This window comes from Loxodonta africana, chromosome 7, assembly GCF_030014295.1.
Source record: "Loxodonta africana isolate mLoxAfr1 chromosome 7, mLoxAfr1.hap2, whole genome shotgun sequence".
NCBI classification, from domain to species: Eukaryota; Metazoa; Chordata; class Mammalia; order Proboscidea; family Elephantidae; genus Loxodonta; species Loxodonta africana.
The window spans coordinates 91,342,861-91,360,905 of NC_087348.1; the positions used below are offsets into that span (position 1 = coordinate 91,342,861).

The window sequence follows — 18,045 nt, forward strand, 5'->3', positions numbered from 1 at the left end:
GACCACGAGGCCTGTTTTCTGAGGCACCTCTGGGTGGATTTGAACTGCCAACCTTTCGGCTCTAGTTGAGTGTTTAACTGTTTGTGCTACCCAAGGACTCTGTGCCACAGATAACCTGGTCCAAAATATTCAGTTCTATAAAAAAAAAAAAAAATTTTTTTTTTCATAACAACAACGACAAAAAAAAACAGTGCCATCGAGTCTATTCCGACTCAGCGACACACATGGTTATGTTAACAGTTTTTTAAAAAACAATTCTAGAACAAAAGATCATCAGCGAAAATATTTAAGAATCTTGAAAATAACATTTCAAGATTCCTGGTTTTCTACATATCTTTTTTTGGCCAATTTGGTTACAGTTCTAAATGAGCAAACAATTACCTGATAGAAGAACCACATTAAACTGTAACACGACACAAACTTCCTAAGGATAACTTGAAAAATCTTAAAAGTGATTCCAATTACTTCTAATTAACATTTAAGGTAGGAAAAGAACCAGTGACTCAAGAAAAACTTTGAAATCATTCAGTTTATCTTTAAAATTAGGCTAGCAAAATTGAAGATCCAGATTACCTAATATTATGTCTTCATAGCAGATTTATCACTAGAGTTTTGATATGGAAACATACGCTTGATGCTTCTCATGTGTAATTCTAACAAAAACCACAATCCTTGGTTTGCAAACATCAAATTCAATTTTATATTATTTGGTACAGCAACTAAACAAAAATTCTTAAATCTGGGTGAAAAGATGCAATGCCATAATGCCAAAGTGGAAAAATTATATTTTCCCATAAAGATCCTATGACATGAAAAACCAAAAGCAAGTAACAAAGTCCATATATAAACACTGTTTAAAAATAGAATGTTTGCTGCATCCCACTTTGAAGTGTGGCGTCTGGGGTCTTAAATGCTAACAAGCGGCCATCTAAGATGCATCGATTGGTCTCAACCCACCTGGATCAAAGGAGAATGAAGAACACCAAGGTCACATGATAACTAAGAGCCCAAGAGACAGAAAGGGCCACATGAACCAGAGACTTACATCATCCTGAGACCAGAAGAACTAGTTGGTGCCTGGCCACAACCGATGACTGCCCTGACAGGGAGCACAACAGAGAACCCCTGAGGGAGCAGGAGAACAGTGGGATGCAGACCCCAAATTCTCATAAAAACACCAGACTTAATGGTCTGACCGAGACTAGAGGAATCCAGGCTGTCATGGTCCCCAAACCTTCTGTTGGCCCAGGCCAGGAACCATTCCCGAAGACAACTCATCAGACATGGAAAGGACTGGACAGTGGGTAGGAGAGAGATGCTGATGAAGAGTGAGCTACTTGTATCAGGTGGACACATGAGACTGTGTTGGCATCTCCTGTCTGGAGGGGGGATGGGAGGATAGAGAGAGTTGGAAGCTGGCAAAATTGTCATGAAAGGAGAGACTGGAAGGGCTGACTCACTAGGGGGAGAGCAAGTGGGAGTGTGGAGTAAGGTGTATATAAACTTATATGTGACAGTCTGACTTGATTTGTAAACGTTCACTTGAAGCTCAATAAAAGTTAAAAAAAAAAAAAAAAGAATGTTTGCCAAAAATGGAAACAACACAATGCCTGTCCAGCAATGACTGGATGAATAAAATGTAAATAAAAGTGTATAGCCATACGATGGAATATTATTTGGTAATAAAAAGGAATGAATACTGATCCATAGCTACAACATGAATGAACCTTGAGAATATGATGCCAAGTGAAAGAAGCTAGTCATAAAAGACCACATATTATGATTGAATCTATATAAATTGTCCAGACTAGGCAAATCAACAGAGACACCAAGTAGATTAATAATTGCCTTGGGCTGAAGGGAATGAAGGGGTTGGGGGTAACAGCTAAAGGATACAGGGTTTCTTTTAGGGGTGATGAAAATGCTTTAAATTGATTGTGATGATTGCACCACTCTGAATAGAGGAAAAGCCACTGAATTGTACACTTTAAATAGATGAATTGTATGTGTGTGCATTTTATCTCAACAAAGAGGTTACCAAAAAAAAAAAAAAAAATTCCCCAAAACAAAATGCAAATCATACCATGTTAACGTTTTTTCAAGGACTGCACATTGCACTTTGGATAAATTCTAAATGCATAAAGAAGAATGTTTTCTAAAGCTTCTCATGAAATATCAGTGAATCTTTATAGCCTGAGTTAAGACTTTACAAAGCAGGGTTAAATTATACATAACTACGCTTATTTGAATATCTTCAAAAATGTTCAACTGATATGCATAATTTATAGATATCTACAGGAATTCTTTTTTTAAAAATAATTTTTATTGTGCTTTAAGTGAAAGTTTACAAATTGAGTTAGTCTGTCACATATAAACTTATATACACCTTACTACATACTCCCATTTACTCTCCCCCTAATGAGTCAGCCTGCTCCCTCCTTCCAGTCTCTCCTTTTGTGACCATTTTGCCAGTTTCTAACCCTCTCTACCCTCCCATCTCCCCTCCAGACAGGAGATGCCAACACAGTCTCAAGTGTCCACCTGATACAAGTAGCTCACTCTTCATCAGCATCTCTCTCCAGCCCATTGTCCAGTCCCTTCCATGTCTGATGAGTTGTCTTCGGGAATGGTTCCTGTCCTGGGCCAACAGAAGGTTTGGGGACCATGACCGCCAGGATTCTTCTAGTCTCAGTCAGACCATTAAGTCTGGTGTTTTTATGAGAATTTGGGGTCTGCATCCCACTGTTCTCCTGCTCCCTCAGGGGTTCTCTGTTGTGCTCCCTGTCAGGGCAGTCATCGGTTGTGGCCAGGCACCATCTAGTTCTGGTCTCAGGATGATGTAAGTCTCTGGTTCATGTGGCCCTTTCTGTCTCTTGGGCTCATAGTTATCATGTGACCTTGGTGTTCTTCATTCTCCTTTGATCCAGGTGGGTTGAGACCAATTGATGCATCTTAGATGGCCGCTTTTTAGCATTTAAGACCCCAGATGCCACACTTCAAAGTGGGATGCAGAATGTTTTCTTAATAGAATTTATTTTGCCAATTGACTTAGAAGTCCCCTTAAGCCATAGTCTCTACAGGAATTCTTAATGCCTCATCATATCATCTCTCAATACTTAATGTTTATTGTTTTATATTTTACAACTTCAGTATCAAAGAGCCTTTTCACCAGAAGAGTTAAATCTCTTTCCATCATGCCCAAAAGTGTAGGTAACAAAATATAAAAGTAAACAAGATTTATGTTTGATAAACACAGAAAATCACCATTGCAGTATTCAGAGACTGCTTATAAATGTCAATGGTTATCATAAAGCCTATAAAGTATATCTTTAGGTTTAGAAAGGAAATGCATATTATCTCGATAAAAATGCAGTGGTGATGGCTAAGAAGCTCTTTGTTGCATTAGGATGTGATATAATAAGCAAGAGGAGTAGTTAGGTGATGAAATAGTTAAGCACTGGAGTACTCACTGAAAGGTTGAGCATTGGAACCCATCCAGGGGCGCCTCAGAAAACTGACCTGCTGATCTGGTGACCGAAAGGTCAAGGTCTTGAAAACCCTATGGAGCAGTTCTACTCTGCACACATGGGGTCATCATGAGTGGGAATGGAAATGATGGCAATTAACAACAATAACATAATAAACAAGACTCCAAACTACAACACAGCAAATTTTAACATCATTTAAGCCTAAGTTATTCTGCAACAGCAGGATGTTTTTTAGTGACTGGCACTATAAAGCTAACTTTAAGAAAGAAAAAAAGACACGAAATATGAATGACAAATGATGAAATCAAATTACTGCAAATGAAGCAGTGAGAAGAGAGGAAGGTGGCTGTCTACTTCTGATAAGATACCAGTTCTAAATATTGTTCTTTGCAGGAAGTGAAAGCAAACTCACAAAACAGGCCTTAGCGTGAGCGTGCAGTGTTGAAACACCTTCCTAGAGTGAGTGGACAAAATTTAGAACATACAGGTTTCTACTGGAATAAAAGTTTTTAAAGGATGCGTGTAGCAATTTTCCTACAAACTTTCTGGTTCCATTTAGAATGAAACAGTGGGATTCCAAAGCACAGCTCAAGAGGAACCTAGGCTGCTTCTATTGTGGCAACAGCCAAGTTTTGTTTTGTTGTTGAACCCATAGTTGCTTCCTCAATGACTGTTTCAAATGATTTTGTACCCCTGTTTACTCTGAGCCAGAAGTCAAATCAGGTTCTCCTTTCTTATCCGAAGCATCGAAGCATCCGGTTTTCTGTTTGCAAGTCGACTAAAAGTGGACAACAGTGCACCAGCCCTGGGGCAGGGACTGGAAGGCAGGAGGGAACAGGAAAGCTGATAATAGGGAACCCAGGGTTGAGAAAGGAGAGTGTTGACGTGTCGGGGGTTGTTAACCAATGTCGTAGAACGATGTGTGTACTGATGAGAAACTAGTTTGTTCTGAAACCTTCATCTAAAGTACAATTAAAAAAAAAAAGACAACGTGGTGACCTATTCACAGAAATTCTGCAAGCCCACTTTGTTCCTTAATATTTGCAATGCTTTCTTAACACCTATATTGACATGAGCAAACTCTCCTTTTAGTTCTGTTTCATCAAATGGAAAAGATAATATGAACAGTTTCTCCCCATCATTCAACATGGTGAACATATCTGAAGTAGGAACTACTTCAGGATCATGACCCCAAGAAATTAATATTCAATAACAGCTCTGTAATAGATCTGACAGTTTTTGAAGTCTTATACCTTTAGATAGTGTATTAGTTTCCTAGAGCTGCCGCAAGAAAGTTCCACAAGGTGGGTGACTTTAAACAACCGAAATGTATTGTCTCACAATTCTGGAGGCTAGAAGTCCTAATTTAGAGTGTCAGCAGAGCCATGTTCTCTCTGAAGGCTCTAGGGAAAGACCCATTTTTTTTTTTTTGTCTCTCCTGGCTTCTAGTAGCCCTGGCTGTTCCTTGGCTTGCAGCTGCAGCGTAATTCTGTGGTCACTAGGCGCTGGCCACAACCTACGGTAAAGAGCTGCAGCCGATGTCATGAAGGTCTTAGTCAGAGACAGAGCTGCTTAGCCTCAGTCACTGAGACCCTAGGAGTTGCTGCTCAGCCTACTCAGACACTGGGATCAGCTCTCCACCTCTCTGCCCAAGTACACAGTTTTTTCCTGGGAGGAATTATCTCTCTGTCTCTTTAAGGATACCACTCAGATTGGATTAGGACCTAATCTACTCAGGTATGACCTTGTGTTAATTAATAACATATTCAAAGACCCTGTTTCCAAACAAGGTCGCATTCTCAGGTACCAGGGTTTAGGACTTTAACAAATTTTGGTGGGACACAATTCAATCAGACAGCAAAAGAAATGGGGCTCCTTGCACAATAATACGGTAAATGTGCAGTTTAAACCAGATGGCACTGACTTCTGGGATAGCTAGTCTAATGTGCCAAGTAGGACAATTGCTCATGGGCTGGATTTTATCCATGAGAGGAGGAGCCATGGAAACAAACAATGTGGAATTTTTGTTTAGAACTCTGCTGCAAGCCACGGGGTCCAAATCAAGAAGGCTCTCACAAGTGTAAGAGATTCAGAGGAAAACCATAATTGGGTTGTTCTAGCTGTGTAGTTGTGCAATTATATTTTTGTTTTGATGCAGAAACAGTATTGTGTTTCTCAGAGTAAGTGCATGATCAAAATATCTCTGCCCTTCTCCATCACCAGTGTTCTGAGCCTTTTATAGTTCTATAAGGAAGCTGTCAGAGACTCATCTAAGAGTTTTCAAATTTGAACATTCTGACTGCGTGACTTTGCTTGATGAAAGATCTCTCATCATTGAAAAGGCAAGAGTAGAATCATATAGGAAAGCAATATATCCTTTGCGTATCCTGTAGAGAGTAGACAGACTCAAATTGCATATATTGGCTGTGTCAGTTGGATCTTGACTATTTGTATCAGTAGCAGACTGTCTTAGTTATCTAGTGCTGCTATAACAGAAATACCACAAGTGGATGGCTTTAACAAACAGAAATTTATTCTCTCACAGTCTAGGAGGCTAGACATCCAAATCCAGGGTGACAGCTCCAGGGGAAAGCTCTGTCTCTCTGTTGGTTCTGGTGGAAGGTCCTTGTCATCAATCTTCTCCTGATCTAGATGGTTCTCAACACAGGGACCCAAGTCCAAAGGACATGTTTCACTCCGGGTGCTTCTTTCTTGGTGGTGTGAGGTCCATCTCTTCTCTGCTCGCTTCTCTCTTTTATATTTCAAAAGAGATTTACTCAAGATACAACCTGTAAATTGAGTCCTGCCTCATTAACATGCCGGTCCTGCGCCATCCTCACAATCGATGTTGTCCTTGAGCCCATTGTTGCAGCCACTGTCTCAGTCTATCTCGTGTGAGGGTCTTCCTCTTTTTCACTGACTCTTTACCAAGCATGATGTCCTTCTCCAGGGACTGGTCCATCCTGATAACATGTCCAAAGTACGTGAGATGAAGTTTTACCATCCTTGCTTCTAAGGAACACTCTGGCTGTACTCTTCTTCCAAGACAGATTTTCTCATTTTTCTGGCAGTCCATGGTCTATTCAATATTTCACGAACACCATAATTCAAAGGTGTCAATTCTTCTTCCATCTTCCTTATTCACTATCCAGCTTTCATATACACTTAACATAGTTAACATCATAGAGGTTAGGATTTACAACACATAGGATAATCACATCAGATCACAAAATGGAGGACAATCACACAATAATGGAAATCATGGCCTAGCCAAATTGATACACATTTTTGGGGGGCATAAGTCAATCCATGACACCAACAAAGCTTCTTGTGCAGGACATCTACTTTCCCTGCCATCCTATGATCCCATGATCTTTTGTAAATCTAAAAAAAAAAAAAAAAGACCTTTAAATTTGTTTATAGATAGAACATTCCACCATGATGAATGAAGTTAATCCAATTTTATTACTTGTCTTTTCTTAGGGACAAAATCCAAATGGCAATACCTGAAAACAGCATTCTTAGCCCGTGATAAGCCTATCTCAAGGACATCTGCAAGCTCTGCAAAATTAGTATGCTCCACTACTGAAAGAAATGTAGAGTTTTAAAGTAATCAACTAATCAGCTTGTACTCAATTCACTACAGAATTTTCAAGAGGAGGAATACACTTGTCATCAGATATTGGTTGTTGTTGTTGTTAGGTGCCATCGAGTCAGTTCTGACACATAGCAACCCTATGTACCATAGAAAGAAACACTGCCTGGTCCTGCACCATCCCTAAAATTGTTATGCTTGAGCCCATCGTTGCAGCCACTGTGTCAATCCATCTCGTTGAGAGTCTTCCTCTTTTCCGCTGACCCTGTACCTTACCAAGCATGATGTCCTTCTCCGGGGACTGATCCCTCCTGACAACATGTCCAAAGTATTATGTAAGACGCAGTCTTACCATCCTTGTTTCTAAGGAGCATTCTGGTTGTACTTCTTCCAAGACAGATTTGTTCGTTCTTTTGGCCGTCCATGGCATATTCAATATTCTTCGCCAGCACAATTCAAAGCCGTCAATTCTTCTTTGGTCTTCCTTATTCACTGTCCAGCTTTCACATGAATACGATGTGATTGAAAATGCCATGCCTTGGGTAAGGCGCACCTTAGTCTTCAAGGTGACATCTTTGCTCTTCAACATTTTAAAGAGGTCCTTTGCAGCAGATTTGCCCAATGCAATGCTTCTTTTGATTTCTTGACTGCTGCTTCCATGGATGTTTATTGTGGACTCAAGTAAAATGAAATCCTTGACAACCTCAATCTTTTCTCCATTTATCATGATGTGGCTTATTGGTCCAGTTGTGAGGATTTTTGTTTTCTTTATGTTGAGGTGTAGTCCACACTGAAGGCTGTGGTCTTTGATCTTCATTAGTAAGTGCTTCAAGTCCTCTCCGCTTTCAGCAAACAAGGTGTGTCATCTGCATAACACAGGTTGTTAATGAGTCTTCCTCCAATCCTGATGCCCTGTTCCTCTTCATATATGTGAAGAGGAACAGGGCATCAGATATTGGTACATTCTGAAAAATACATTTTTACATAAACTATGTACTACATTATAATCTAGTGACCCAGAGAGTTGAGGACCTCAATTAATAATCTTATCAGTAACACATTTCTCAGGAAAAGTGTGTATCTTAAGTCATTTTTGTGATCTAACTAGCCACACCACTCACCATAGTGATTCCCATTGGCTTTATTCATAGAAGATGACCAATATGTGACCATTCTTCAGATTTCAAAAGAAAAACTTTTGATGATCTACAATGATTCATAAGATCAATGTCCTGGTGTCTTTCTATGCCATGAAGCTGTAGACAGTTGGCTTCGGTAAAACGGGGCAATGAATCATAACTTCTTTCATTGTTTATAATGTCTTCTGTAATCCTAGTATAATACGAAAATGATGTTATCCTCAGGCCCTTTGCCATAAAAAAAAAAAAACATAATATCCGATAAATGGTAAAGGTCCAGCATGACATGACTTCCCACCTTGCTCCTGTAATCAATTCTTTCTTGACTTATTTGAATCATCTATCTGTCAATCCTCTATCTACTTACCTATCTATCTCAAAGCAACCCTCAGGACTTTCTTACCTCTTCCACAATGGCTATTTTTTTCTTCTTCCTTCCTCTGCCAAACTTTCCAAATAATTGGCTGTCAGAGTTGATTGCTCAGCCTCTGGGACAGCTCTTACATATTTGTTGAATGAATGAATGATCTCACATTCACCTCCTCATTCACCTCCCTCCAACCTCACAGACCTTTTTTCTGTTCTTTAAACATGTCAAGTTCATTCCCACTTTTGGGCCTTTGAACTGGTTGTTCTCTCTGCCTGGAACACCCTTCCTCAGGTCTTTACCTGCCCAGCTCCTCTCATCCCTGTGCACATGCACACACACACACACACGCACACTTATTGGAGATCACCAGTGGTCTCTTATTCAACTTAAATGCACTTTTAAAGTAAAATTTTTATTGAGGTGTAACATCCTTGTAAAACAGTGCACAAACTGTAAGCAATAAACTTTCATAAAGTGAACACCTCTATATAAGGACACTAACTTCCCAGAATCCACCTGTTTCCCACCCGACACTATTTATCCCCAAAATGACCACTATTTCAAACACAAAATATTAGTTTTTGATTTCAAACACAAAATATTAGTTTTTCCTATTCTTAAGCTTCATATAAATGGAATCACACAGTATGTACTGTTTGGTACCTTTCACTCAACATTATGTTTGTGAGATTCATCCAAGCTGCAGTTCTTTAATTCTTATTACTGTGTAGTATTCCATTGTGTAAATACTTCTAATTTATCCATTCTATTTTTATTGTTGATGGGCATTTATGTTGTTTCCAGTTTTCATCTACCGTAGTAGTACTGCTGCGAACATTCTAGGACATAACTTTTTTTTTGTTTTTTTCACTTTTAACAGCTTTATTGAGGTACAATTTAAGACCGGCATTTATCGTTTCCAGTTTTCATCTACCGTAATAGTACTGCTGTGAACACTCTAGGACATACTTTTTTTTTTTCTTCACTTTTAACAGCTTTATTGAGGTACAATTTAAGAACCATACAATTAGTCCATTGTTAAGTGTACAGTCTGATGACTTTTTAGTGAATTTATACAATTGTGCAACAATTACCATAATCCAGTTTCAAAACACTTCCAACTCCCCCAAAAGTTGTGTTGTGTCTGTTTGCGGTCAATTCTTTCTCTCACCTTCAGCCCCAGACAACTATTGATCTTTGTCTCTATAGTTCTGGATTTTCTAAAATTTTTACGTACATGGAATGTAGTCTTTGGTGTCTGGCTTCTTTCATTTAGCATTAAGTTTTTTGAGGTTCATTCATGGTGGTGCAGGTATCAGTAGCTTGTTCCTTTTAGTAGCTAAGTGATATTTCATTGAAAGGATATAGAACATTTTGTTTATTCACCAGCTGATGGACATTTGCATTGCTTCCAGTTTTTGGCTGTTATGCATAGTGCTGTCATGGTCATTTATGTACAAGTCTGTTTTTTTTTGGACATATGTTTTCATTTCTCAGGTAAATACTAGGAGTGGAATGGCTGGATCAGATGGTAGGTGTATGTTTAACTTTTATAAGAAGCTGTCAAGCTTTTCCAAAGTGGCTGTGTCATCTTCCATTATCACAAACAATGCAGTTTGTTTCCTAAGAAGTTTACCACCAACACAGGTGTGGAATTTTGCTCTCTGCCAAATATTATCCACATTTTGTGGATGAAGAAACTGAGGCTCAGGGAGACTAAGAATTTTACCTACATAGCTAGTAAGTGTCGTAACTGGGATTTCTAACTTTGGTTTCTGTTACAAGGTCCATATTCATTCCATTTGTATGAATTCAGACATATGCTCATATACTTAAGAGATTTTCATCCCTGTAAAAGTAGATTATTTAGTGTATTTTTGGCTCCCAGCAGCAATTCTATATTTCAGAAAGTTTTTTTTTTCCACTCATTTATTCATTTATTTTGTAATGTTCCAGGTACTCTGCTAAGGAGTGGGGATACAATGACTCTGTGCATTCTTGCAGAGAACGTGCAGGCCAGTGGGCAGTGAGACAGGTAAACTGTGATATGCAGTGCAGTGTGACCAGGGCTGTGGCAACTCGTCAGAGGGGCACTTACATTCCCCATGTATGTCAGGACTCAGCATATGTCTAAGAAATAATAGGAGTGGGCAAGGACAATAAATGCTGCAACATCTGTGCCTTTGGCTCATTATCAGAAAGCTCTCACACAGAGCTGCCCAAAGGAACCTCCATTAGAATCTCCAGAGATGGCGAGTCCATACTACCCAAGTGGTTTTGTTCAGAAGCCAGAAAACCATTTGTTGGAGACATTACTGAGGATATTTTTATGTTATTTAAAACATGTGAGCATCATGCTTCACCTCTCTTTCCTCACACACCCCTCCAAATAGAATCTTTTCAAGCGCTATTGGTTTTCTTACTACGCCATTCTCTCAACCCCCATTGCCAATACCATAGATAGGGCCGTCATTTCCTCTTGCCTGAATTTTGACCACAGCCTCATCTTCCTAGCACCAGGGTCCATCCACTCCCTGCTTGAAACACTTCAGTGGCTCCACATCACCCTCAGAACACAGTCCAAGCTCCTTAATGTCATTTCTACAGCCTTTCAAGGCCCTTGTTTTCCTCTTCATCTCCATCTCTCTCACTATTTCCCTTTAAGTCTCTAATCCAGCCATACTGAACTGCTGACAATCCTTTGAATCCACCTCATTCTTGCCTTGTGTCTTGCCTTTGCACAAGCTGTGCCCTCTGAGCAGGATGACTTACTCTCTCTCCTTTGCCTGGATCCTTGTCCTTTGGTGTCTTATTTAGATGTCACTTCCTCTATAGGGTCGCTATGAGTCAGAAATGACTCGATGGCAATGGGTTTGGTTTTTTTGGTCCTCCAAAAAGCTACCCTAGTCCCCAAGCTAGGTTAGATGTCCCTCATATGGGTTCCTGCTCTTGAGTGGCTTATAATTACTTCTATTGTAGTTTTTATCACTCTGTATGGTAGTTAATGGAGCCCTGGTGGCACAGTGGTTAATGGCCTGGCTGCTAACCAAAAGGTTAGCAGTTTGAATCCACCAGCCACTCCTTAGAAACCCTATGGGGGGAGTTCTATTCTGTCCTGTAGGGTTGCTACGAGTCAGAATCGACTTGATGGCAATAGGTTTGTTTGTTTGTTTGTTTTTTTAATAACTTTTATTAAACTTCAAGTGAACGTTTACAAATCCAATCAGTCTGTCACATATAAGTTTACATACATCTCACTCCCTACTCCCACTTACTCTCCCCCTCTTGAGTCAGCCCTTTCAGTCTCTCCTTTCTTGACAATTTTGCCTGCTTCCCTCTCTCTCTATCCTCCCATCCCCCCTCCAGACAAGAGTTGCCAACACAATCTCAAGTGTCCACCTGATATAATTAGCTCACTCTTCATCAGCATCTCTCTCCTACCCGCTGACCAGTCCCTTTCATGTCTGATGAGTTGTCTTCGGGGATGGTTCCTGTCCTGTGTCAACAGAAGGTCTGGGGAGCATGGCCGCCAGGATTCCTCTAGTCTCAGTCAGACCATTAAGTTTGGTCTTTTTATGAGAATTTGGGGTCTGTATCCCACTGATCTCCTGCTCCCTCAGGGGTCCTCTGCTGTGCTCCCTGTCAGGGCAGTCATCGATTGTGGCCGGGCACCACCTAGTTCTTCTGGTCTCAGGATGATGTAGGTCTCTGGTTCATGTGGCCCTTTCTGTCTCTTGGGCTCTTAGTTGTCGTGTGGCCTTGGTGTTCTTCATTTTCCTTTGCTCCAGGTGGGTTGAGACCAATTGCTGCATCTTAGATTGTTTGTTTGTTTTTGATGGTAATTAATGGTTTATGATTTATTTGTCTTTCCTGTTCTACCATCCTCTACCCAAATGAACTCCTTGAGGGCAGGACTGGCCTTGTTCACCTCAGCACCTAGTGCAATGTGTGGCTCATAATGTATGCACAATGAATATTTTCATTTGTATCGATAGCACTCTGTAGTTTTCAAAATGCCTTACACAAATTCACTCCTCTTTAAAGCTATGATTACATTTCCTAACATTTACTTCTTTTGAATAAAACATTCCTTTTAAAAATATTGTCTTTACCTACAATATTTCTGTCAGGCCAATTTTTCATTACGTCACTAATGTGACTGAGTCAGGCCCCAAACTGTCTCATTTTTGCCTAAACGTGAAGAGTTTGAGAAAAAGCAGATTTTGAATGACTTGACTGCAGGTGGGTGTCTGTGGGTGTTGTTGGGGGGGGGGAATGGGTGCACGGAACTAAGAAGTGGGCCTCCCTGTGTGCACCTCAACTGGTAATCTGACCTTCTCATGAATTCCTATCCCTGGCTTCTTGGTGGCAGAAGGTGGGGCCAGGGCTACAAAGGGCACACTGTGACTTGGAGGAAGCTGTCTCTCAGTTCTTGGAATCACAGAACCTTAGAGCCTTAGGTCATCTGGTTCAAACTCCACCTTTCATAGTGGAGAAAGAGACCTATCTTGCCCTGGAAATCTCAGAGGACCTCCTTTCAGTCTTGTTTTCCCTTCTCCAAAAGGCTGGAATCTGAGATCACTAGGCTCCTGAGCCCAATCAAAATATCTTGTAGGAGAATTTATCCCCTCTCTTAGCCTCCTCATTTGAATAGTATCCTCTAGGTAGATAATGTGTTAATATTGCTATATAGAAATTCATGGAAGGCATAGTTCCTGGCCTCTAGGAACTTATGAACCGTGACCAGGAGTTTGAGTGTGATTTGCACGTGTCAGTCAAGTCAAAATAAAAAGAATTTTTAAAATATGCATTTAATTTAAAAGCCATATGGCCAGCCAAACCAGACACTAAATCACAGTAATTTTTATATTTTTGCCTCGATTTTAACTATCTGGTTTGTATATGGAAAAAAAAATTATAATTTAGGAAAGTGCTGAGGATGAATGGATATTCACTTTTTCCCAGGGTGTGGAGGACTTAGAGAGAGGAAGGAGGGAAATGACATTTACTGAGCACTTCCTGTATTCCACGTGTTTTACATTGATCCTCAAAACAAGCCTGTGATGTAGGGATTATCACTCCCACTTTTCTGGTAGGACTCTGAAGTATAAAGATTCCTGGTGATTCAGATGCTAGTAGGGGAGTGAGGAGAGAGGTCTGAACCCCGTTCTGACTATCAGCAGAGCCACACAAGGCAGGAAAAGGCACTGATATCCTGGGTTTCTGTCATCCCTTTGAAAGAGGTTCAGTCTTAAGTTTGGAAGGGAGTGATGTGTTACCCTCATTCTCTTGCCTCTTTTTGTATCATTTTAGAAAAATCATCGTTCAGAAGGCTCCGTCCCACGAGGAGGGAAGGAAGGCAACAAAAACAAGCAGGTATTGAGATTAATGGAGACACAGGTATTTTGTCAAAGCCTCCAAGTAGCTTCCCACTAGGTGCCCTAATGCTCTAGAATAAAGGGTCCTGCATCCCCCTGTGTGCCTCAACTGGTGATCTGATTTTCTCATGAGTTCCTGTCTCTGGCTTCCTGCTGGCAGATGCCGGAGGCTTGGAGGAAGCTTTCTCTGGTTCTTGGAACCACAGAACCTCAGAGCCTTAGGTCATCTGGCTGAACACCCGCCTCTTAAAGATGGAGTAGCCAAAGCCCTAAAAGGCCAAACAACTAGTCTGCAGCCACCCGGCAAGAGAGCAGAAGTGTCGCTTGGTGGGGTCAGTGCACCTGCTGGCTGGACAGAGCCCAACTCTGACAAAGAGGAAATGAAAAGGGAAAATTCCATTCAAAAATGAGAAGGCAGAAAAGGAGCTGCTCTTATTGTCACACACAAGGTGTGAGTTCCTTTATTGAATCATAATAATTTTCTAAAAATTCTGAGTCCTGCTACTTTGGCTCTCAGGCAGGCATCTACCTCTTTTTCCTCAAGCTCCACAACACTTCAAGTTGACTCATAGTCCAGCAAAGGAGTGGGGACTGCATGGGGACAGGGCTCTTGTGGCTTTGCTTTACCCTGTCACCCGCCTCCCCACCACCACGCCCCTGGTTCCCTTGGTCTCAACTCTAGACAGCTGTGTCTTTCCGAAACTTCTTCCGTGGCAGTTCCTCTCTGTCTTGACAAAAATGTTTCCCCAGGCATTGCCCTTATATTTGCATTTATACAGATCATGAGCTTTTGTAAAGTGCTTTCATGCCCAGCTTCTCCCTTGATCCTCATAACACCCCTGTGAGGTAGGCAAGGAAGGGATTATTCCTCCCATTTTACAGGAAAGGGGATGGAGGCTGCTGTCTAGGTTCTCCAGTGTCGTCAGGGAATGGTTACAAGCCTCAGCCTCACATTGGCCGAGCAGCGCTTCTTTGGCACAGGTTCCAGGTTTCCTCTTTTTTGCTCACATTTTCTAGAATCCTAATGGTTCTACATGGCAGGCACATTACAAATGTGGATGAAGACCCACAGTTACTCACATGCTGCACTCATATACTTTGTGTTGCCTTCGCAGTGTCCCTGTACATTCGTTGGCTGATTTCCTACTGAATTGTGGGCCACCCTGTCCTAGGCTTGCGGTGTTTCCTGTTTATATTTCTTTGCCTAATCAGATTTTCAGGGGACACAAGTGTGCAAACTTCCATCTTATCCAAATGGATCTGCTGAATTATTTTCTCTTGCCTAAATGTTAGGCATTCCACCTAATGAGTTTCAAAAATTAATATAATTTATTTTCCATCTTGTCAGTGCAAAAGGAAGTGTCCTTAAGACAAAGCACGGAAGAGCTGAATCTCTCTTCTGCTTCTGATACTCCTACAGCAAGTAGGCAGTTCTGTAAACATGTGGGAGTCTGTGTCCATGTGTGCATGGGTCCACGGTTTTCTTCCATCCTTAACTGGTTTCATAGCCGTTAAGTACAAAGTGGCCTTCTTGTCTTGTTCAAAATGGAGATTCCCGTAGTATCTGGACTTTCATCAAGGCCCGTTTCAGCTGCTCATAGCTTACAAACATAATAACATTCCAGCTTCCCAAACGTAGAAAGGAGGGGGTAAACCTGATGAGATAAACAACCAAAACATCAGGTGGACTGGATGAAAAGATCAGAACCAGGTCTCCTCTCGTGCTCGCCCCCAAACACAGTGTTAGAGCCAAAGGACTAGTCACGAGCATTTTCTGAGCTCTGGTCAGTCTTTTTCTTCTCTGCTGGAGGAAGTTAGGCAGAAGATGGAGTCAGAAAAGGAAAGAAAACTAACATTTATTTTGAGCCAGGGTGGCGTCAGGAAGCTTCACACACATTCCCTCAGTTGATTCTCACAACAATTCTGTAAGGAAGCTATTGTTGTTGCCAGGTTTCATTTTCAGAGACTGAGGCAAGGTAGGCGAAGTATAAGTAACTCAAGTGAAATAACACAGTTAGTAAATACCAGAGATGGAGATCAATGAACTCTGTGTGGCCTGACTCCACCCTGCTGCTGGGTGTTTCTGGGTTCACTTACATCCCAAGTGGCCAATTCTGAGGAGGCTCCTGCTAGGACACCCAGAAGCTGGAGCACTCTTCCCCTTGGTCTGAGCGAGAGCTTAGACCCAGGGCCTTCACTGGCAGGGTTTTATTTTAACACTGTGGTACCAAATCTAGCTAATTTCCAGAGAGCCTGCCTGGAGGAAGAGAGTCCCCTACCTCAGCTGTGCTTCACAGACTCAGGGAGAAGTCTGTGACCTCCTCTTCAGCCTCTCTTTGCATCAATCCCTCCTAGCCCCCTCTGTTAGTCCACTTCTCTGATGATCCCAGGTCTGCTTAATTCCATGCATTCGCTCATGTTGCTCCCTCTGCTTGGAATGTCTCCTACTCACTTCTTTGCCTGGCTAGCTGCGCTTTGCTCTGTAAAACTCAGCTGAGGCCCCATAACCTCATGCCATGTTCTCACTGAATCCAGCCTAGGTCCTTCACAGGGACTACAGCATTGTGGCAAAGAGTGTCAATTCTGGAGTCAGACCTGGGTTCAGATCCTAGCTCTACCGGTTTCCAGCTTTATGATCTTGGACAAGTTATTTAATCTTCCTGATCTTTGGTTTTCTCATCTGTAGAATGAGGAAAATAACAGTATTTATAAAGTTGTCATGAGGATTACACGAGTTAATGTTGTAAAGCACACAGCACAGGGCCAATATCAGTAATGCTCAAGAAATGTCACATACTTGTTGGCTGCTCTTTGAGGGAAGCATAGCTCAGGGCCTTGCACAGGCAAGATGCTCAACAGTGTTTGACAAGTGAAAGAATGAATTGAGACAGCGGCTAAAGCGGAGGACTGTAAAGATAGAGGCACATATAGGAAAGGAACAGCCGGTCAACTGAAATGCCATTTTATCATGTCATTCCCAGGCTCAAGAGCCTCCAGTGGCTACTATTTGCGTGTTGGGTCTAATCTAACACCAGGATCCAGAAAACAACCTGAAGGCATTGGTGCGAGGCAAGAGGCTCAATAGAAGAGCTTATGGTAGGACAGATGATAACTTGGAGTGTAAGCAACAATAATAGCTCCTTTATAGAAATGTGGTAAGAATTAACTGATGGTCTGGGTTTGAGCCATGGCTTTGCTATTTTAGCTATGTGATATTGGACAAGTTACTTAACCTTTCTGAGTCTCAGTCTCTTCCTCAGTAAATGTGGCAAATACTACCCACCTCAGGGAGCTGTTGAGATAATATGTGGAAATTGCTTAGCACGAGGCCTAATATGGAGAGATTCAGCTATCATGATGATTATTATTAACTACATTAAGTGTTTGCTCTGTGCTAGGAACCCTGGGAGATAAAAGATGCGTAAGTCACCACTTCTGCCTTCAGGGAGCTTGTGCGCTAACAAGAAATATTAAGTTTACAAATGCTATAATACAAGGTCAAAAAACCCATTGCCGTTCAAGTCGATTCCGACTCATAGCGACCCTACAGGGAAGAGTAGAACTGCCCCATGGAGTCTCCAAGGCTGTAAATCTTTACGGAACCAGACTGCCACATCTTTTGCCCACGGAGTTGCTAGTGGGTTCAAACTGCGGATCTTTCAGTTAGCAGTTGATTGCTTTAACCACTGTACTACCAGGGCCCTTTTAATACAAGTTAGGAGGTAGTACGTGCCATAAAAATGGTATCAAGGAGGTGTTGTTGAAGTTCACAGGGAGGAGAGAAAATTTACACCTGAGAATATCAGGTGGCATCTGAACTAGTCTTGAAGGATGGCTGAGACTCAGAGCGTGTAGACAGTAAGGGAAAGGCATTCCACACAAAGGGAATAGTCAATACAAAGACCCAGAAGCAAGGACTCCCGAGGAGTGCTGCAATAGTGAATAGGGCACCTCAGCTACTGTCAATCTGGTGATCGGCATCGTGGCAGTAGGCTGGAGTAGGCTCAGAATCGCTAAGCTCCTTTCCCACTGTTCCTCTGCCCAGTAAGTTTGGGAATAGCCAGCACAAAAGGCC

General features: G+C 41.5%; 1 protein-coding gene and 1 pseudogene across 4 annotated transcripts in view; both read right to left on the bottom strand.

The window, feature by feature from the left end:
• Positions 1–5,330: 5,330 nt before the first annotated feature.
• Positions 5,331–6,450, bottom strand: LOC100660915 (protein FAM91A1-like; annotated as a pseudogene).
• Positions 6,451–8,446: 1,996 nt separating this feature from the next.
• The window catches only part of UCP3 (uncoupling protein 3), a 52,881-nt gene continuing 43,282 nt past the window's right edge, over positions 8,447–18,045 (bottom strand). For 3 of the 4 annotated variants that reach the window (XM_064288686.1, XM_023538960.2, XM_023538959.2), the window contains one exon: positions 8,447–15,625. In XM_064288686.1, the coding sequence (XP_064144756.1) occupies positions 15,511–15,625 (115 nt within the window). In that variant the 3' untranslated portion in view covers positions 8,447–15,510. Of the gene's footprint in view, positions 16,651–18,045 lie in introns of all 4 variants that reach the window. The other variant, XM_064288687.1, reaches the window with a different exon arrangement.